At 43.6% G+C, this 23,026-nt stretch overlaps 1 protein-coding gene across 17 annotated transcripts in view; it reads right to left on the bottom strand.

The window, feature by feature from the left end:
• Positions 1-23,026, bottom strand: part of LOC128685179 (serine/threonine-protein kinase WNK3) — a 638,681-nt gene that overhangs the window by 348,038 nt on the left and 267,617 nt on the right. For 7 of the 17 annotated variants that reach the window (XM_070082754.1, XM_070082763.1, XM_070082758.1 and 4 more), the window contains exon 1: positions 11,346-12,907. The exons of 6 other annotated variants lie outside the window; for them this stretch is intronic. In XM_070082754.1, coding sequence (XP_069938855.1) covers positions 11,346-11,644 — 299 coding nt within the window. In that variant the 5' untranslated portion in view covers positions 11,645-12,907. Of the gene's footprint in view, positions 1-11,345; positions 12,909-23,026 lie in introns of those variants that run through there. 4 more of the 17 variants (XM_070082766.1, XM_070082761.1, XM_070082762.1 and 1 more) reach the window with 2 other exon arrangements.

Genomic DNA, 23,026 nt, shown 5'->3' with positions numbered 1-23,026 from the left:
CATACCCTGCAAGACCCGTGAACAACACACACCCTGCAAAACCAGTGAACCACAAATACCTTGCACAACCAGTGAACCACACACCCCCTGCAAAACCAGTGAACCACACATACCTTGCAAGACCAGTGAACCACACATACCTTGCAAGACCAGTGAACCACACATACCTTGCAAGACCAGTGGACCACACACCCTGCAAGACCAGTGAACCACACACACCCTGCAAGACCAGTGAACCACACACCCTGCAAGACCAGTGGACCACACACACACTGCAAGACCAGTGGACCACACACACATCCTGCAAGACCAGTGAACCACACACCCTGCAAGACCGGTGGACCACACACACCCTGCAAGACCAGTGAACCACACACACCCTGAAAGACCGGTGAACCACACACCCTGCAAGACCAGTGAACTCCACACACCCTGCAAGACCAGTGAACCACACACACCCTGAAAGACCAGTGAACCACACACACCCTGCAAGACCAGTGAACCACACACACCCTGCAAGACCAGTGAACCACACATGCCCTGCAAGACCAGCGAACCACACATACCTTGCAAGACCAGTGAACCACACATACCTTGCAAGACCAGTGAACCACACATACCTTGCAAGACCAGTGAACCACACATGCCTTGCAAGACCAGTGAACCACACATACCTTGCAAGACCAGTGAACCACACATACCTTGCAAGACCCGTGAACCACACACACCCTGCAAGATCAGTGGACCACACACACCCTGCAAGACCAGTGGACCACACACACCCTGCAAGACCAGTGGACCACACACACCCTGCAAGACCAGTGGACCACACACACCCTGCAAGACCAGTGGACCACACACATCCTGCAAGACCAGTGGACCACACACACCCTGCAAGACCAGTGGACCACACACACCCTGCAAGACCAGTGGACCACACACACCCTGCAAGACCAGTGGACCACACACACCCTGCAAGACCAGTGGACCACACACATCCTGCAAGACCAGTGGACCACACCGCTTTTAAGGGCAAGCATCGTACAAGGCTGCTCAGGCTGACCACAAACTTTCCCTTAAGAAGAAGTGAGCAACAATGTTGTGTGAACAAATAGTGAGCCAACATGTGGTGGTGGTCTCGTGTATACCTGTGACCGATTTCGAGGTTTCTGCCGTCCCAGCCCGGCCTGAGGCTAAGCTTCCCTATTGGCTGTTTGGTCAACCAGATTGTATTTATGCTCAGTAGGCCTATGTAACAATCCACAGAAATTCAAGTATAAGTACCACTCCCTTGCTTATCTTGCTTAAAAATATAACATGTTCAGACAATTCAACACAGCAAAAGGTTAAGAATGGATGCACTGGAAAAGCTCAATGATGTATTATACACTAGTCTTGCAAAAGCTTTCGACAAGTGTGACCATGGTGCAATACTGCACAAACTGCGTACACAAGAATAACTGGTAAAGTGGGCAGATGGATATTTAATTTCTTAACAAATAAAACCCAGAGAACAGTAGTAAACAGTGAAGTCAAGAGGCTTTCAGTGAAAACCAATTTTTTCTCAAGGCACAGTACTCGCCCCACTTGTTTCTCATTCTTGTATCCAACATCGGCAAGGACATAAATTATAGCACCGTAACATGTTGATGACACCACAATCTCTAGGAGAGTGGCATGAGATATAACGAATCTTTTAGAGGACATAAATCAAGTCTTCCAGTGGGCCTCAGACAAAAACATGATGATAAATGAGGACAAGTTTCTGTTGCTCTGCTGTGGAAGGGAGGAAATCAACACTGAAAGAAGTAAAGGACGAACTCAAACCATTCAGAATGGAGAGAAAGTTCTAGGTGCGAGACTCTGGAGCGATGTCAGGATCTCACTTTCAAGGATCACAAAATATTGCTATTACTGGAGCAAGGGATACCTTAGATAACTAGAACTTTCAAGACAAGAGATGCTGAGCCAGTGACGATATTCCTCAAGTCACTTTTTCTCTCCAGGCTGGAATACTGTTGTTTACTAACAGTCTTCCTTCAAGGCAGGCGTTATACCTTTGACATACCTTTGATGAGTTTCGAGAATCTCATTATTCTCGGAGCTCGGCAATGGACCAGGGTCGTCTGGTGGTTGCCTAGTCAACCAGGCTGTTGCTGCTGGAGGCCCGCGCCCCACATATCCGTCACAGCCTAGTTGATCCGGCACTTGAAGAAGATACTTGCCCTGTTTCCTCTTGAAGGCTTCTACATTTGTTCCAGCCTTGTTTCTAATATCTTCTGGTAAGATAAGGAATAGACTGGGCCACGAATGTTGATACAGTGTTCCCTTATTGTGCCCTCCGCACCCTTGCTCCTCACTGGATTTATTTTGCACTTCCTCCCATATCTCTCATTCCAGTATGTTGTTATGGCAGTGTGCAGATGTAGGACCAGGCCCTCGAGTACTTTCCAGGTATATATGATGATGTTTCTCTTTCTCCTCCGCTCCAGTGAGTACATGTTCAAGACTTTAAAGCGAGATTTCAGAGCTAGAAAACAGAGAAAATTTTCAATGCCTTTATACATTCAATAGGAAATCTGAACTACTGGGAACACAAGAAGTCTCTTCAACTGTAATTATTGAAATGTAATAGAAAAAGAACATAATTTAACCTGGAAATTTTTGTAAGGGACTGGTCTCAAACCTGAACGTTGACATTACTCTATATAACAAGACACTTGTTATATGACATTACTCTATATAACAAGACACTTGTTATATGACATTACTCTATATAACAAGACACTTGTTATATGGAGGAATTACCAACTAAACTCTGGCTGTCTTCAAGATGAAATCTGACATGTTCTTAAAAATTAAATCTGACAAGGTCTTCAAATCAGTTTCTGACAGGCCGGGCTATGGTTCATACGTTAGATTGCGTGCGGCAAGCAGTAATAGACATGTTGATCAGGGCTTGATCCACGAGGCCTCCTGGTGGATCAAGGCCAGGTATCCCTTCCCGTTATTTTTATGCATGCGGAACAACTTCAAACCGTGAATGTGGCAGTCGGTAGGTACGTCCCGACTCTAAGTAAATATTGCAGTTATTGCACAACATCGTTGTCCGTGCGTGCAACTGATGTTAATTCATCTATCTTATTTCTGGAGTTACGACTGTTTGTGTAATAAATACTGACAAATCCCCTTCTCTGTCTCTTGCTGCTATTTATCACTACTCCTCTACCATCTATGCTGCTTCCCTTAGCTCACAGCACCACAGATTTGTTATGATCAAGATTAACTAATAATTCAAGCACATTCCACCGAACTGCCATCCCCAGAAACCACAATATCGCAAGCCAGACAAATCATACTACCCAATTTTATAGCACCAGTCTTTTTCCAACCAGTCTCACTCTTATATTTCTCTTCAGTGAGTCTTACTTTATATTCCAAGATGTTTGTGTGTTCTGGTGCCTGGGACAGCACCATCACCTCAAACGTAATAGGGGAAGGAAGTAGGATTTAACAAGCGGCCAGCACAGACAGCGTAGTTTATCAGGTCAGCAGCCAAGAGGTCTGGTTTAAAACCAAAGGGTGGGGCGCAATGACCCCCGGAAGCGTCATTAGATAAACTTGCTTACAGGTCCTCCTGTCCTCTCTCCCTTCTACCTCTGTGGTGTCCTGCTGACGGTGGTGAACACTAACTGCTCATGACTTCGGTCTTCTCGACAGTCATTTTTTTTATTAATTACGGTACCGTAGTAGCCGCAGGGACCTCGGAGAATTGTTAGTAATCTCTTAACAAAGGTTATTTGAATTTAGTGCCAGAGTAATAAATTTTGCTTTGTGCTTGTTGGTTTAAATGGATCATATATTTTTTATTTAGATTTGATTTGCTCAAGTGTTATTGCGAATATTTGTATATCATATAATGTCAAAAGTGTTAAACAAGCTCATTACCTTATGCTTACTTTATGACGCTTCCAGGAATGATCGTCTTTGCGACCCGGTCTCACACTAGACTTTCTGCTTACTGACCTGATCAACTAAACTGATGGTGCTGGCCGCACTCGGTCAACATACGCACCACTACCGGCTGATCAGGAACTGACCAGAAGAATTTTTAATGTTACCTCTTTAAGATAGCCAGGGCGTTGAAAAGTCGAGGACCTCTGACACTTATTAAGTTTTCAGTGTACTCTTCGCGCCCCTGCTTTTTCTATAGTTATTTTACACTCTGCCAAGTCTCTTGCTTTCAGTTGTAGTGATTTTATCGTGCAGGTTTGAGACCAGCCCCTCAAAGATATTCCAGTTATAAATTAAAATGTACTTTACTCATGTACATTCCAAGGAGCACAGTTCTAAGGACTTAAAGCCTTTCCAGAAGTTCAGATGTTTGATTGAATCTACACAGACAGTGAAGGGTCCATCTACGTCTTATAGCTCGGCACTCTCTCTTGTCTTGAAAGAGAACATTAGTATACGGTAGTATTCAAGTCTGGAGAGAACAAGTGACTTGAAGAGTATCATCATTGACTCAGCACCTCGTTTTGAATGTTTTAGTTATCCAGATTATCCTTCTCCCTGCGGTAGCGATGGCAACATTATTTGTGGTTCTCTGTGCGTTCCTCTGACTTCGTCACTCCCAAGTCTCGCACATAAAACTTTAACTCTACGGAATGACTTAGTTTCATGTAAATTAACCCAAACCTGTGCATGGAACACCTGAATACAGAAGCGTTAAAGGCCATTTTAATATGTCCTACCAAAAAAGCCTAAAAAAGGGGGGGAGGGGTGTTGCTGAACTCTTCAAAAAACGCAAATTTTAACAAAGAAAAGAAAGCCTACATCGAGAAGTGATCGGTACAGAGGACACGTTAAAATATTCATTCCCCACAAAAAAGCAATTTAGATAAAATTAACATATACAAAACCATAATAAACTCTCACTAGTGGCCCTCTACTGAAAAGGTTAACGAAGAAATAACGATAAAAATGAATATCTTGAAACAACAATATGAATCAATGTTCAGTACGTCAATCAACGTAATGAGAGTTGAAGACTCAAACAGTTCTTTCGATCCCTCTCGCCATTCTGCAGATATCCGATATTAGTACAAACAATACCGACTTAGAAAAAAATGGGCGTCACATACATCACTCACGTTAAAAGTCTTTGAATGGGTGCTAAGGTGTCACCTCTTTATGGAAAAGCAGGAGCTACACAACATGGATATCACAACTATTAAAAAATTTTGCTGACATTACCTTCTTTTTTGGTTTTACATAGAGCTTCAAAAAGCCTTCATAGTATGCTCGATAAAAGTGGAAACATCAAATTGCGCGCAGTGGATATTTCTTCCCACTCACTCAAGCATTCAAGCAATTCTGCTTCTTTTCGCCCCTCCTCCCATTTTATCGCTGTTAATCATGGCACCCATGAGGAATATTAGTGATGCCAGAGATACCAAAAAGAATAAGCGTGAAGCCCTGACGGTAGTGAAGAGAGTGAAGATGTTAGATATGTTACGGGTGACTCACGAAATCGTAATGACACGATTGCAAACAAACCATACCACGGGCGGGGTTCTAACCCCGCCCGTGGTATGGTATATTACGGGTGGTGCACGTGTAATGGAAACTCTGTACACGTATAATGGAAACTCCCCACACTGAATCCACAATCCGTACAATTAGAGAAAATGAGACGAAAATAAAAGCTTGTGCAGTGAGCAGTGCAAAAGTGTGGCGTGATGAAAGAAACGTCGATTTCGGTACAGCTGAATAAGACAGAAATGTCACTGAATGTATAGACTGAAACGAATATAGGGAGAGAGACGTCGCTTTGTGCCTTATTATTTGAGCAATAAGCCCTATCGTACTACAAACCTGTGTGGTGTGAGACTGACGGATCCATTGAGGACACAGCAAACCTCCAAGTTGATTTAAACAAAGTCTTCCAGTGGGCTACAGACAACAATGTGATGTTCAATAATGACAGGTTTCTGCTATTCTGTTATGGAAAGATCGAAGAAACAAAGCCTGGAACGGAGTATAAAATAAACTCGAATCAACCAACAAAACGTATAACTAATGCAGGAGACCTTGGAGTGATCATGTCGGAGAATCTCACCTTCAGGGATAACAACGGTGTCACTATCATAACCGCATGATAGGCTGGATAACTAGAACCTTCAAAACAAAGCGATGCTGTGTTCTAACAGCTCTGTACAAGGCAGGCGAAAATTGCAGACCTGGAGAATATGCAGAGAATCTTCGCTGCCCGCATAGTTTCATTCAAGCACCTATATTACTGGGAACATTTGAAATCCCTCTATCTGTATACCCCTTAAAACTTAAATACATTTTCCATGAAAGTAAGAGGCGAGGGTACAAGGAGCACACTAAGAAAACACCAAGTGTGAAGGGACCAAAACTTTTCGATGTCTTCCATTCAAACATAAGGGAAAGTACCAACAAACCTCTGGCTGTGTTCAAGAAAGAACTGAACATATCTTTCAAGTCAGCCCCTGATCAGCCAGGCTATGGTGCTTACGTTGGACTTCGTACAGTAAGCACCAACACCTTGGCTGATTAAGCCATCCATCGGGAAACCTGGTTTGAGACTGGGAAGCGAGGGCGTTGACTCCTCTGAACACATTGTAGGTCCGACTTGGACCAGTCACGGTATTGTCCCTTTTTGTTATTTACAGGGAGGGTAGACTCCAGTAGGCAGCCTTCAAAACAGTATGTTTGGTGCTGGGTGGTTTGAAAGCCTTAAATAAGTAATCAACTTCATAATGCAAGATTTACTGGTGAATGTGTGTCAGCTGTTATATTATCACGGGAAATTACCCTGCTGACTATGAGCAAATTATTTCTGCGAACGGTTACAATCACTACCAAGTGTTCAATGCTGACGAGACAAGGCAATATTGGAAGCGTATACGTCAAGACCATACATTAGAATGTAAGAAACGAAGTGCAGACGGTTTGAAGGCAGCTAAAGATCTCTTAACCTAGCTTCTCTGTGCAAATGCAACGTAATTTCCAATGCAAGCCTATGCTAATTTATCACGTAGAGAATCCCTGTGCTTTAAATAGTTAAGGCAAAACACACTTGCCTGATGTTTAGCGGTCTAACAAAGTAACAGGGATGGTTGAGCCCTATTTATTGACTGCCTCGAGAAATACTTCATTCCTGGTCATAAGGAATCTTGTATTCAAGGGTCTCCTCAAATCTTGCGGTCAGTGAACCCAAATGGTTAAGTCGTCTTTTTACCATTCAATATGACCTCTTCGATACAGTCACTGAATTTAGGAGCTCCTAAGACATTTAAGCGCCATTACAAACGATAAGCAATTTAGGAACTCATCACAGCAATAAATCTAACACTGCAGATGCACGTAAAGTTGCGAAGAAACTAAGTGTTCCAGTCAATAGTACACGCAAGCTGGGGTCACTTATGGCCTTGGGTGGTGAATAATTATTCGGATGTTATACAGATCCAGGAAATTATGGCCCTGACAAAGACAAAGACATGTTGAAGAAATTGAGACACTTATGCAACGTATGGGAATCTTTATTGAAGAAACGTTTCGCAACACAGTGGCTTCATCAGTCTTATACAAAGCAGGTAAGTATAAGGAGAAGAGTAGTTTGAGGTAATCAGTCCCTCAGCCTGGAGTCGATGTGTTCAGTCCATCAACCTTGTAGAAAGTACAGCACAGGGCCGTAGTAGTGGCTTCTATACTGTAGTGAGGTGAGGCGAAGCAGGAGGAGGCGGGGTCATAGTGGTACCATCCACTAGTGTAAGTAGGTCTTCGTCCAAAGATTGGACAAGTTTTGAAGAATTCTTTGTATCAAGATCCCATGATAATGCAGCATCTGACATATGTGAAGAATGGTTTTGAAAACCGACAAGTTGATGGTTCCACTATGACCCCGCCTCCTCCTGCTTTGCCTCACCTGACTACAGTATATAAGCCACGTCTAGGCTGAGGGACTGATTACTTCAAACTCCTCCTCTCCTTATACCTTCCTGTTTTGCATAAGATTGATGAAGCCACTGTGTGGCGAAACGATTCTTCAATAAAGATTTCCATATGTTACATAAGTGTCTCAATTCATCAACTTGTCAGTTTTCAAAACCATTCATCACAACTGAGAGACATGAAGGATTTGACCATAAACATGAACAAGATGTAAATGAACTAACTGCTAGAAGAGAATGAGGAAGACTCAATTGCAGAAGAAATGCTGAAAGAGTTAAATTCCCAGTTAAGATACAAGTAGGTAAAAGAAGAGGATGAGGAATAACTTAACAAGACAACAGTTATATCAGCAGTTCCATGTTACTGGTTAAGGTGCAAAAAAATTCACCGCAAATGATCGTGTTAAGTCTAGAAGCACAAGTCTGAAAAGAATTTTGGAGCATACATTGTTGCCTTATTACTTTGTAAACAGCACCGCAAATACAGACCAGAAATACATTACAGAATACTAGAGTACTCCAGTATAATTATCAATTGCTAACAACTCTAGCATCCACCAACACAAGAACCACAGTTAGCCACCTCAACAAAGTTCTGCCACGTGTAACCTTCTCCATACACTTCCACGTCAATAAACAACTTTGATATACTTTTGAAGAGTTTCGAGAGTTAATCTACTCCCTGAGCCCGGCCATGGGCCAGGCTCGTCTGGTGCTTGCCTGGTCAACCAGGCTGTTGCTGCTGGAGGCCCGCTGCCCCACATATCCATCACAGCCTGGTTGATCTGGCACCTGGTGAAGATACTTGTCCAGTTTCCTCTTGAAGGCTTCTACACTTGTTCCAGCCGTGTTTCTGATATCTTCTGGTAAGATGTCTGGGACTCCGGATGTTGATACAGTGTTCCCTCATTATGCCCACCGCACCCCTGTTCCTCACTGGGTTTATTTTGCACTTCCTCCCATATCTCTCATTCCAGTATGTTATGGCAGTGTGCAGATGTGGGACCAGGCCCTCGAGTATTTTCCAGGTATATATTATCATGTATCTCTCTCTCCTCCGCTCCAGTGAATACATGTTCAAGACTTGAAGGCGTTCCCAGTAATTTAGGTGCTTTACAGGCTCAATGCGAGCCGTAAACTATCTCTGCTTTTGTTCCAGCTCCGATATTTCTCCTGCTTTGAACGGGGCCGTCAACACTGAGCAATATTTTAAGTGAGGGAGCACTATTAATTTGTACCTAGTAAACTATTTTAAAGTCTGGTAAATTTGGAGATCTCTGGAACATAACCATATTTATTCTTTGTCACACAAAATAATTTTTATAATGGGCCAATTTTCCCCCCCAAAAAAAAAATATATTCCTTCATATTATGGGAGGGTTTACTGTGTACAGATGTATCGACATTTATGAGGTAATATGTGGTTGGTGGCAGTAACCCTAATGTAAAGTGTCCCACATGTTTAGCCAGGAGAGTCAACAATACTGACGTTAAAAAAATGGTGACCAAAGATATGGGATTTTTCTCGATAACACAAATCTATGTACCTAATTAGCTCAGCTGCGGCTAATTTATGGCAACTAATTTATTGAAACGGCTTTGTTAAAGAAAGGTTATATCGAATCCTGTACTAAAAAAACTGTTCCCCATAATAAATTGTTATAAAAATGCTTTTTACATTTTAACAAAGAATGAACGTAAAAAATCGAATTTTGAAGAGGCATCCTAACCTAATGTAACCCAACCAAACCCACCCTAACCCGTTTGGGTTCCGCCCAAGTCCAACACTCATTTATAAGGTAATATGCGGGTGGTAGGAGCAACCCTAAGGCAGAGTGACCCACATGTTGTGCAATATCAGTGATGGTGACTATACTTGAAGATGATAGACGTGCAAGTGTAGCCAGGAATAATTAGTGTGACAATACTGAGTTGCAGAACCTCTCAAACCTGAGCTAATGACGTTACATCGTGTGGGCCATTGTGAGTCATCTTGTGAGGTATCTTTTGGATCATCACACGAGTCATCCTGTACGTCACCACACGAGGCATCCTGTACGTCACCACACGAGGCATCCTGTACGTCACCACACGAGGCCCCTTGTACGTCACCACACGAGGCATCCTGTACGTCACCATGCGAAGCATCTTGTACGTCACCACACGAGGCATCCTGTATGTCATCACACGGGGCATCTTGTACGTCACCACACGAGGCCTCTTGTACGTCACCACACGAGGCATCCTGTATGTCATCACACGAGGCATCTTGTACGTCACCACACGAGGCCTCTTGTACGTCACCACACGAGACATCCTGTATGTCATCACACGAGGCATCTTGTACGTCACCACACGAGGCCTCTTGTACGTCACCACACGAGGCATCCTGTATGTCATCACACGAGGCATCTTGTACGTCACCACACGAGGCATCTTGTAAGGCACCACACGAGGCATCTTGTACATCACCACACGAGGCATCCTGTAAGTCATCACACGAGGCCTCTTGTACGTCACCACACGAGGCATCCTGTACGTCACCATGCGAGGCATCTTGTACGTCACCACACGAGGCATCCTGTATGTCATCACACGAGGCATCTTGTACGTCACCACACGAGGCATCATGTACGTCACCACACGAGGCATCCTGTATGTCATCACACGAGGCATCTTGTACGTCACCACACGAGGCATCCTGTATGTCATCACACGAGGCATCTTGTACGTCACCACACGAGGCATCATGTACGTCACCACACGAGGCATCCTGTATGTCATCACACGAGGCATCTTGTACGTCACCACACGAGGCATCATGTACGTCACCACACGAGGCATCCTGTATGTCATCACACGAGGCATCTTGTACGTCACCACACGAGGCATCTTGTAAGGCACCACACGAGGCATCATGTACGTCACCATAAGAGGCATCCTGTAAGTCATCACACGAGGCACAGAACACAAGTTGAGGAGCACCAACACAGATAACCTAACTTCCCTCCCCCAGCGCCCTATATGTGGCCCCACCCGTGACGTCACGCAGGTAAGAGGTCACTACGTCATCAATCTAACCGGTGGTTTTTAGATATCACCGCCATGGCGTCACACAGGTAAGCTCCCGGCGTCGCGCAGGTAAGGTCATTAGCTCACCATCTTGGCGCCACTGCCACTTTCCCCTGAATGATAACGGAAATTCCCTAGATATACCCTAATAAGACTCAAGTTATATTGTTTTTAACGCACTTTCACAGTGAACAATTTGTTTCCACCACCAAGTACATGAAGATGTCAGGTAGGTACAACGGATCCAAAGTTTATCTACATAATTATACAACAATAACAAGCGATTAATACCTTTTAAAAGTGCGCCAGAATCGACGGTCCGAGCTGGGAGAGTTAGCCTTCAAGGTCCTCATTGTGAGGTGTTGTGGTACTTTGGTAAGAGGGTGATAGGCGGGGGATGGTGTGGTCCATGAGGTGGAGGTGGACGTGGGGTAGGGGCGGGTTGGCACACAACCACAACACAGGTCCCATGCAGGGGGCGCTTCACCCAACCCCCTCCTCCTGCTGCTGCTGCTGCTGCTGCTGCTGGTGTAGAGAGTAACGGCGCGCTGCTGACCCCCCTTGCTGTCAGCAGACTGAGGTGTGGCCATCCTCTCACACTTGTGCACCAGCACACACACCTTCCCTGTACACCTGAGCCACAGCCACCGCCCGCCTAGGCTCCAGTCACCTGTACACTGGCATGACACCCATCATACACCAGTCTTCAAATAACTGTCACGACCTTCACGATTCACACTCGTCCAACGGCGAAAACGATTCTTCCGGACGTACACAACTTCTGGGCAAGATTTTTAACGTATAAAGTGCATTCATCTTCCAAGAGTCCATGAGGAGTAGAAATCTAAGTGTCATGCATGTAGCACATGCATGCAGCTGATCCCACTAAATACGTATACCATTTATCCTTTTTCTCAAACTTCTTACAATATGCTATGTGTACATACAGTTTGAAGCGCCAGTGGAACTCAGTCTGTAAGGACTAAATATAACAAGTGTAATTTATAATCATTTTGACAAACACTGGTGTGTCTACACGCTTAAGTAACACTTCAAGGAATACAAGCAAAACAAAAACTTATGGCTTCACTGTAAACCCGGAGGCCCAGGCCAGATCAACAGTATCCCCACACAACTAGTGTGAATTTACACAGCTATACATCCAGTGGGGTGCTAAGCATCAGCACCACGATGCCACTGTATGACAAGATGGCACAACTTATGAGTAAAGGTAGTGTGGCAGAGCAGGAGTGCGTTGAGGAGCAGAGCGCAGGTGGGTGGCGAGAAGCAGGAACCGTGTGTGGAGAATCAACAGGTGGGGAGAGAGAAGCTTGTAGCGCGATGGCCACCGAGTCAGGTACTGGCGTCCCAGGTGCTTAGCCGTGACAACTATGCCCACCACCACCACTTTTCCTTCTGCTGCTGCTGCAGCTGTTGCTCCTGTTCACTGTGACTGCTTCGGCAGCTGCTGCACCTGTTGTGACTGGTACTGCCGGCCCTGCCACAATAAATGATTCACTGTTAACACTGCTACACTCACTGCCTCGACCCACTGCTGGCAGGCAACTCTTCAGATCGTTACCATTACACAATATACCAATGAATTATCTCTCTCCCAGAAGAGACGAAGTTCATTTCTTTTTGAATAAGTGGTGTAAAAGTATGGTGATAACGAGAGATAAGGCTGCGGGGGTGGGGGATTCCGGGGACCAGCTAATGTGCAAGTGAGGCCAGTCAGACAGGTAGTGGTGGAGAGCGGGAAAAAGTGGTAGAGATTCGAACGGACACCAAGGTGGCGTGAGACGCAGCCTACTTGTACCACTACTGGCAAAAGACTATACTGACCAAGAACTGCGCACCGTCCCTCATGCTCTCCACCAGTGCACACACACACATACACACACATTGTTGAATTAATGACTGGCACATATATCAAGCCACACCAAGGTTTTCTGTGAAATACTCCTATATAAGTGACATTGCACATGACCACTATGCGATTCTTAACCATGGGCAACATGTGAGGATATACAAATTAATAGGAGCATCAAGATTTGCCAGAGGGCACAATTCATTAAGATGCCAGTATTGGCAGAGGCGGGTGTTTATAATGTTTATAATGCGGTGGCAAGAAGGCCAGAAGCCGCACGCTCAACCCTTTATCACTCTAGTAAAATACACTTCACTTACGTCACATCTTCCTCCAATACAACAAAAGCACATATAAGACTCAAACTAATTTGCATTCTCATACAAAAGTTGGCAAGAAAGGTAAATCGTGGGTGGATGAGCCAGTCAGTAGCTAGTATGCTAGTGCATACTAGTGGAAATGCCCAGATGATAGGAACACGGGACTCCAGCCACACTCCTGCAAGAACCCGTACCTCGCCATCGATTGCACACCAGGAAAGAGGTCGCAAAATTTAATGGTGGGACCAATAGTGTATTCAATGCTTGTCAATAAAAAGAGAAATAACCATACATTATAAACCAATAAATATTCCCAACATTAGGTTAAAATATCTCGCATCAGTTTAAAGAACCAACACAAAGTGGTTAACATTAAAAGGCACTGGTAAAATTCCCCGAGGTCAACAGGCGCACCTGCAGTGATAAAATCCCCAACATCAAAGTTTACCAGGGGGTCAAGATGACCATACTTGTGCCAGGAACACAGACATTAACCGATACTCATGCCCAGCGACACTCCAGAAAAGAACAATCATGCCCACACAATTTGCCACAACCATATCTATCTACTAGTACAGTTACTTATGACCAACCCGCCCTCCCGCCAACCCACCCTCCCAACAACCCACCCAAAACCCACACACACATCCACCTACTATCTTCAACAACCTTGCTCCACAATGCATTCCACAACAAAACCTTCCCTTAATAAACACACACAGCCCACAGACACAATCCACACACAACCCCCCACACTGATCCTCCCACACTCGCAACGCCTCCCCCACGCGCGCGCGCGCACACACACACACACACACACACACATGTGGAACAGTCGAGAGAGATGTAGTGGAGGCAGGTTACCTTTGCCTTTGATATACCTTCGAAGAGTTTCGAGAGTTTAACTACTCTCGGAGCCCAGCCTAGGGCCAAGCTCGTCTGGTCAACCAGATTGTTGCTGCTGGAGACCCGCTGCCCCACATATCCATCACAGCCTGGTTGATCTGGCACCTGGTGAAGATACTTGTCCAGTTTCCTCTTAAAGGGCTCTACACCTGTTCCAGCAGTGTTTCTGATATCTTATGGTAAGATGTTGAATAGTCTGGGACCCCGGATGTTGATACAGTGTTCCCTTACTGTCCCCACCACACCCTTATTCCTCACTGGGTTTATTTTGCACTTCCTCCCATCTCTCTCACCCCAGTATGTTATGGCAGTGTGCAGATGTGGGACCAGGCTCTCGAGTACTTTCCAGGTATATATTATCATGTATCTCTCTCTCCTCCGTTCCAGTGAGTACATGTTCAAGACTTGAAGGCGTTCCCAGAAATTTAGGTGCTTTACTGGCTCAATGTGAGTCGTAAACGATCTCTGTATTTGTTCCAGCTCTGATATTTCTCCTGCTTTGAACGGGGCCGTCAGCACCCAGCAATATTCTAAATGAGGGAACACTAGCGATTTGAAGAGTGTCACCAACGGCATTATTTCCCTTGTTTTGAAAGTTCTCAATACTCACCCCGTCTTCCTGGCTGTCGTGATCTTTGTCTTGTTATGGTCTTTAAAAGAAAGGTCAGCTGACATAATTATTCCCAGGTCTTTTACGTGTTCCTTTCGTTCTATTTGGTGACCATCTTGAGTTTTGTATATGGTGTTCCTTTTGAGTTCTTCATTCTTTCCATACCTAAGCAGCTGGAACTTATAACCACTGAATGTCATATTGTTCTCCACTGCCCACTGGAAAACCCTGCTTTTGTCTTCCTGTAATTTTTCAGTGTCCTCTACCGTAGTGGCTTTCATGCTTATTTTAGTGTCATATGCAAATGATGATACAAAAGTGGGACAGGTGTTTTTATCTATGTCTGCTCTGAGGATGAGAAACAGCAGAGGTGCCAGGACAGTGTCTTGGTGCACTGAGCTTTTGACCTTGCTGATGCTGGATCTTGCTCGGTTTACTACTACTTTTTGTGTTTTGTGTGTTAGGAACCCGAAAATTCATCTGCCTACCTTCCCTGTAATGCCCATGGCCCTTATTATGTGCGCTCACTCCATGATCGCGTTTGTCAAACGCCTTTGCAAAATCTGTGTAGATCACATCTGTGTTTTGGTCGTCTTCCAACGCCTCCGTAATTCTCTCATAATGGTTCAGCAGCTGTGACCGGCATGATCGTCCTGCTCTAAAACAATGTTGGTTCGGGTTGTGCCGGTCCATGAAATTTGTAATCTGCCGTCTCATCACTCTTTCGAAGATTTTTATGATGTGAGAAGTTAGGGCTACTGGTCTATAATTTTAGCTAGTGCTCTACTACCTCCCTTATGCAAAGGAGCTATGTCTGCACTCTAAGGCCTCCGGTATTTCACCTACATCTAAGCTCTTTCTCCAAAGAATACTGAGGGCTCGTGCTCGTGGTATTTTGCACTACTTTATAAACAGAACATTCCATGAATCTGGTCCAGGTGCTGAGTTAGTGGGCATGTCATCCATTTCTTTTTCGAAATCTATGGAATTTGTAGTAAAGTCAGTTAGATGGTCTGCACGGCCTTCTCCTTGCGTGAAAAATATTTCTGTATTTTTTACCTTACTGTCATTTAGTGGGTTGCTGAACACCGACTCATACTGTTCTTTTAGGATTTCACTCATTCCCTGTTCATCGTCAGTATACGAGTCTCCTCTCAATACTGGTCCAATTCTACAGGTAGTTCTTAGCTTGGATTTTGCATAAGAATGGAAACATTTTGGGCTTCTTGCAATATCCTGTATGACCCTTCGTTCCCTTTCTACTTCTGTTAGGTATGACAGCTTAAGTTTTTGCTCTAATTCAGTGATCTCTCGGCTAAGTATCTTTTCTCTGTTGTAACATATTTGCGTTTTTAAGCAATTCAATGGCCCGTTTTCTTCTACTGTACCATCTCCTACGCTCTCTTTCTATATCTGATCTTCTGGGTCCATGCATAGCTTTAACAAGAGATACGATAAAGCTCATGGAGCAGGGAGAGAGTGGATCTAGTAGCGACCAGCGAAGAGGCGGGGCCAGGAGCTGTGAATCGACCCCTGCAACCACAAATAAGTGAATACAAATAGGTGTGTACATGTATCCACCCCCCTAATTTAAGCAGATTCTGAACACATCCAAAATTACGGTAATTACCTCTTACGGCCAACTATTATCAGCACTTCTGCTCGTATGTAATAAATCGTCTAAGCTACTTGAGACCACCTCGAAGCACTCCCAATGTATTTATTCTCCGGAATGCGAACACCAGACAGATCGAATGCCGAGAAATATACCAAGGACAGGCTCCCTATCTGCTCACTAAATTAACCACCTAGTGACGAGAGATATCCAGGTGTAGAATAAACCAGATGACGAGCAGGGATGCCATAAACAAAACTGGTGATACGTCTTCGATATACCTTTGAAGAATTACCTTTACCTTTTGAAGAATTACCTTTATTTTGCATTTCGATATCCTCTTTCTTCAGTCTACCTCCCTAGTATAATTTTAAACACGGCATTTTAAAAGCGGCATTTTAAAAGCGGCATTTTAAAAGCGGCATTTTAAAAGCGGCATTTTAAAAACGATATTTCAAAAACGATATTTTAAAAACGATATTTTAAAAACGATATTTTAAAAACGATATTTTAAAAACGGTATTTAAAAAAAAAAGATATTTTAAATGGTATTTCAAAATTCTTTATTATATCAACGTTTTTTTTAGGTATTACTTTTTTTTTTTACTTAATCCAGCCTTGGTTCCAACACCCGCTGATACAGCTTGCTAAAAACATCGTATTGTTTAATTAACTTGCATTGACGTATCCATCATCTTAGTCACCATCCTCTTCGTACTTTAATTTCCTCTTATTCAAGTTCTCATTTAATAAACATACAAGTTGCTCTTGCAATACATGTACTGTACTTGTCACAGCCTACCTTTAAAGGGTTGCTGTACTGATGCAAGTGAAGAGCTCTTGATCCAAAGAACTGGAGCTACACTCCACTTTTTCGGATCAAACCTGATTGTTTCCCAATGGCCCAAGAGTTGTATGTCCGCTATAGGTTTACTGCTTCCTGTGTAATAATTAATAATAATAATAATAATAATAATGCATGAGCCTATCCATCAAGATATCATGCAATAATACATGACTGGGCCCAGTGAGTACCTTTCGAACTCCTCGACACTTCCAGGTTCATCAACACTTACTAATACCCACTTCTCACATCCCACTTTCATCCTCTCCTACATTAATTAATCTTGGATTAAAACACTATTACCCTTTATTTAATTTTTACAATTTACGCCACAAAATCGTTACACTTTCGTTCGTTCTCTCTCTCTCTCTCTCTCTCTCTCTCTCTCTCTCTCTCTCTCTCTCTCTCTCTCTCTCTCTCTCTCTCTCTCTCTCTCTCTCTCTCTCTCTCTCTCTCTCATAAACTAGCTTTCAAGAAGGGTACCGTGACGCTGGTGAAGCTCTTGATCCAAAGAACTAGAGCTATTTCCCCTTCCTGGGATCAAACCTTATTGCCCAGGCGCTGTATGACCTGAGTTCACGGCTTCACAACGAATAACAATCAAACTTATAACATTAACAGTTGAAGAGGGTAGTCTGTCGGTAAATTCCGGAAATTCTGAAAAAAAAAACTATGATTATGGTACCGACAAACTCGTTTAGAAAGACATGTAAGCTAACACTTGAACATATATATTAGAATAAATGTCCTAGTGTTTGCTTATGTGTCTTTCTAAACCATGTTGTTCCCTCCCTCCTGCTGGAGTGCCTGGTATGTCATCAATTATTATTTCCTACTGTTAGTTTTTCCCAGGTAAACAATCTCTGGGTGTGCACTTTAATGGCTGTGATCATTTTGCTTGGCATTTCTTGCACAGTGTGTACTTGTGGTCCTCTCTCTGTCCACCGGTCACTGTTTTCTCTGCTCTACTGTACCTTAATATACAGGTACCAGGATTCTTATCCAATTACACCATAATATATAGGTACCATTTTCTTAACCCTGCTTCATCTTATTATAGAGGTACCATTATTTTCTTTACCCTACTGCACCTTATTACAGAGGTACCATTGTTATTTTTACCCAACTGCACCTTAATATAAAGGTTACTTTACACTTACAGCTGCAGATGCACTGGGTAGCACATTAGCCGGCTAGTTTCAAGACTGGTTTGTCAAGGGTTCGAACCCCCTCACCCCATTCATTGAGTTGGCAATATAGAACAACGTCTCCTTGATCGACGGATGGATGACAGATAGGCAATAGAGTTTACAAGAAAAAATGGAAAAATCTGAATAGCGACCATTCACGAGTGACTGACGACACAAGAATAAATTAACAAATAAATTTCGAGGATATTCGGGAGCTTATGGATGATTCATATACGTTTGTGTCTCATGTGGATCTGCGGAACTCTGGTTGATCAGACAACCAACAACAATGCATGACCTTAGACAGGGATGCGAGAATATGGCTCTGGAAACCGACTACATGTACGTCTTGAGAAAAGTGGCAGATACAGTTCACTGTGAACACATGTTAGGTCCTAATCCTGAGAAGAGAAACTAAAAGCGGCTTCTGAAAACTAAATAATGTAGGAAGACACCTTGCTGCCAACACTGCAAGCAATGGAACTCAATAAGTGTGAATGGACCTAAGATTTTTCAGCATCCCCCCTTGCATAAGGGAGGATTACCAACAGATCCCTGGCTGTCTTCATGGGAGAACTGGCCAAATTTCTCAAGTCAGTCCCTGATCAGCTGGGCTGTGGTAATTATGTTGCACTTCGCGCGGCCAGCAGCAAAAGCCTGGTTTATCAGGTCATCCACCGGGAGGCAGGTATTGTCTGGGACCGGGTCGTGAGTGTGTTGATCCTCGAAACACACTCTAGGTAGACTACAGGAATTGGCAACAATAATGTACATAGTTATCGTGGTGCCAACAATGGAGAGAATAATAATATAGCAAGATATCGTGGTGCCAACAATGGAGAGAATAATAATATAGCAAGATATCGTGGTGCCAACAATGGAGAGAAGAATAATATAGCAAGATATCGTGGTGCCAACAATGGAGAGAAGAATAATATAGCAAGATATCGTGGTGCCAACAATGAGAACAAAAGTATAGAAGATATAATCTCGGTGCCAACAATGGGAACAATAATACAGGAAGACATCTCGGTGCCAACAATGGGAACAATAATACAGGAAGACATCTCGGTGCCAACAATGGGAACAATAATACAGGAAGACATCTCGGTGCCAACAATTGTGAAGAACAATTGGCCTTACCTTTTAATTTCGAAAAAAGTAGAGAGAGAGAGAAAGAGAGAGCATCCTGACACAGTGGTTGATAACTATAATGAGATCAATGAAGAGGTAGAATGCATTATAAGAAACTTCAAAAAATGAGGAAGAATAATTCACCAAGATATGACACCACTATCATAAGCACTACTGCCGTAACTACAAACAGACTGGCAATTACAAATAGGTAATAGCAGCCTCGAAGATTCCTTGCATACAATAAATGTTCCGACAGTAGTGAATTTCTTTCCTGTTTGACTATCCTGGTTGTGTGCCAACTTGTGTAGCACGACCCGCGTGTCTTGCTGTGAGTGCTACTGCATCAATGTTGTCTTGTCTCACTTTCAACACTGGCGAGAAAATCTACTCAGCCAATATGAAATTGACGAAACGTGAGCGCTTATAAGAACTGTGACGTCGTAATCTATTTTCTCCTGTTATACTACACCGCATTACAGCTTGCCTGCTACACCGCACTTCACACTACAGCTTTCGCTTATACACTGTACTACGCTATATACTGTTCCCTGATGCACACTCCGCACAAACACTTGGGACTAGGGAACTGGACGCAATTCCCCTTACCCCTGGAGTCTACCCGGAGGGGATCAACGCCCCAGCGACCCAGTCCACAACCAGGCCTCCCAGTAGATCAGGACCTGATCAACAAGGCTGTTACTGATGGTCGCACGTAGTCCAACGTACGAACCACAGCCCGGCTGATCCGGCACCGACTTTAAGTATGTCCAGCTCTCTCTTGAGGGCAGCCAGGGGCCTATTGGTAATTCCCCTTATGCTTGGTGGGAGGCTGTTGAACAGTCTTGGGCCCCGGACACTTATGGTGCTTTCTCTAAGAACATAAGAACATAAGAACGAAGGAACACTGCAGAAGGCCTACTGGCCCATGCGAGGCAGGTCCAAGTCTCCTACCGGCTTAAGCCAATGCACCCAACCTAGTCAGGTCAGGTCACATTGACTTAAGGGAGGAACACGGCAATCGACCTGGTAGCACAAGCTATCAGGTCCAACTCACACCCACCCACATCCACTCATGTATTTATCCAACCTATTTTTAAAGCTACACAACGTTCTGGCCTCTATAACTGTACTCGGGAGTTTGTTCCACTCATCCACAACTCTATTACCAAACCAGTACTTTCCTATATCCTTCCTGAATCTGAATTTTTCCAACTTAAAACCATTGCTGCAAGTCCTGTCTAGGCTAGATATTTTCAGCACACTATTTACATCCCCTTTATTTATTCCTGTCTTCCATTTATACACCTCAATCATATCCCCCCTAATTCTACGTCTTTCCAGAGAGTGCAGATTCAGGGTCCTTAGTCTAAGTGTGCCAATGGCGCCCCTACTTTTCACCGGGGGTATTTTGCACTGCCTGCCCAGTCTTTTACTTTCGTAGGGAGTGATTTCTGTGTGCAGATTTGGAAACATTCCTTCTAGGATTTTCCAGATGTAGATTATGATACATCTCGCTCGACTGCGTTCCAGGGAGTACAAGTCAAGTGCTTCCAAGCGTTCGCAATAGTTGATGTGTTTGATGGAACCTATATGTGCAGTAAAGGTTCAATGTACACTCTCTAGATCTGCAATTTCACCTGCTGTGAACGATGTTAATGTGCAGCAGTGAACCTAGAGATATTTGAAAAGGATCATCATTGGCTTGGCATCTCTTGTTTTGAACGTTCTCATTATCTATCCTATCATTTTCTTTGCAGGTGTGATCGTGGCACTGTTGTGATCCAAAAAAAACCAAACAATTAGACATGTACACACACAGACACACACACACACACACACACACACACACACACACACACACACACACACACACACACACACACACACACACACTTTCAACGATAGGACAAACTTAGGAAATAAACACTCCTAGCATATTTACACCAATACCAGAATATATAGGTTCATCGCGGTGTCAACACCTCTGTACAAAGAAAAAAAAATATAATATATATTCTTATTAATTGAGACCTAGTTGGAAGTTAAGATCAAGAGACCTCGTAGAATTACTACGTTTAAACTCGTAAAAGATACCATAAAAAATGACTGGCATGAATAAAACACACAGCAAAACTAAAAACTACTGCACCAAGTTAACATAACTAGTATCACTTAAAAATCACATTAAAGCGTCAATCTCAAACTCTCCTACAAGTTCCCCGAGATCCCTACAGGCGCTCTAGTTATTATGAAAATCACAACTTAAGTAAAAAGGCCAATGTTGTGGGCAACAGTTAAAATGTATTCCACAGTAATCTATTCTCACAAATTTTATGTGCATTTCTCATATATGGTTTGCAGCAAACTTCTTGATTCACGCTATTTATGCTAAGTTAGTTTATAGTGTGTTCTCCATCAATAAAAATTAACCAATTATATCATACCACCAGTAAATGAAATTTAAGAAAAAAAAATTGACATGCAAACAAAAAAGGACCCACAATGCACACTAGAAAAATCTAAGCTAAATATGCACTGTTTAAGATTCGTTAAACATTCACACACTACTATCTTATGAACAGCTAAATACTGTCCACAGTCAGCTGCTCGTCACAAGGTACACAGAGGGAAGCAGGAACACCTGCAAAGTGGCGGCTATGACTGTGAAACATGTACTCGATCTTCAATCGACAGAGTCCCCTGAAGATTACAGTTGGAGGACGACGACAATGAAACATCCACGTCCTGCTGAACCATCATTAATTTGCTTTTCCACTGGGTCCGCTAATTCCAAGGACATAATGTATGTGGCCTATGAAGTCACTGACAGGGGTCTGCTAAAGAGAGAGCTTGAACTAGCAGCCTTCGCCAAAGCATCTGCCTGTTCATTTCCCAAAACACCAATATGACCAGGGTACCATCAGAATACCACAGGTTTGTGCAGCACGAAGAGACAGGATAACCACTCTCGGATATTTTGGACCACAGGGTGACCAGAACGATACTGGGCCAGGACAAAGCACACTGAGAATCTAAGTAAACAATGAACTGAGATTCAACTAAGCAAGCTATCAGTATGAGAGCAACGAGCTCTACAGTGAACACGGAGGACTCACTTGGTAAATGTGCATGAACCCTTATTGACAATTACTGCAAGGCCAAAACCACCGCCACACTCTGACCCGTCAGTAAAGATCTTTATCCTTCAAGCATGACCAACATCACGTTTCAAGAAATTATCCAAGGTCTCCACCTGGGCTCGTCACTTAAGGGTCCTCATACGAGTGGGTATATATACAGTGAAAAATCCCTCATGGTGTATATACATTTAAAGATACCCCATGGATATCTACCTACCTGGAGGGCATTCCAGGGATCAACGCCCCCGCGGCCCGGTCCACGACCAGGCCTCCCGGTGGATCAGGGCCTGATCAAACAGGCTGTTAACGCTGGTCGCACGCAATCCAACGTACGAACCAC

The sequence above is a fragment of the Cherax quadricarinatus genome, chromosome 8, assembly GCF_038502225.1.
Source record: "Cherax quadricarinatus isolate ZL_2023a chromosome 8, ASM3850222v1, whole genome shotgun sequence".
NCBI lineage: Eukaryota > Metazoa > Arthropoda > Malacostraca > Decapoda > Parastacidae > Cherax > Cherax quadricarinatus.
The sequence above is the reverse complement of the archived record's forward strand: the minus strand, read 5'-3'. Positions and strand labels throughout refer to the sequence as shown.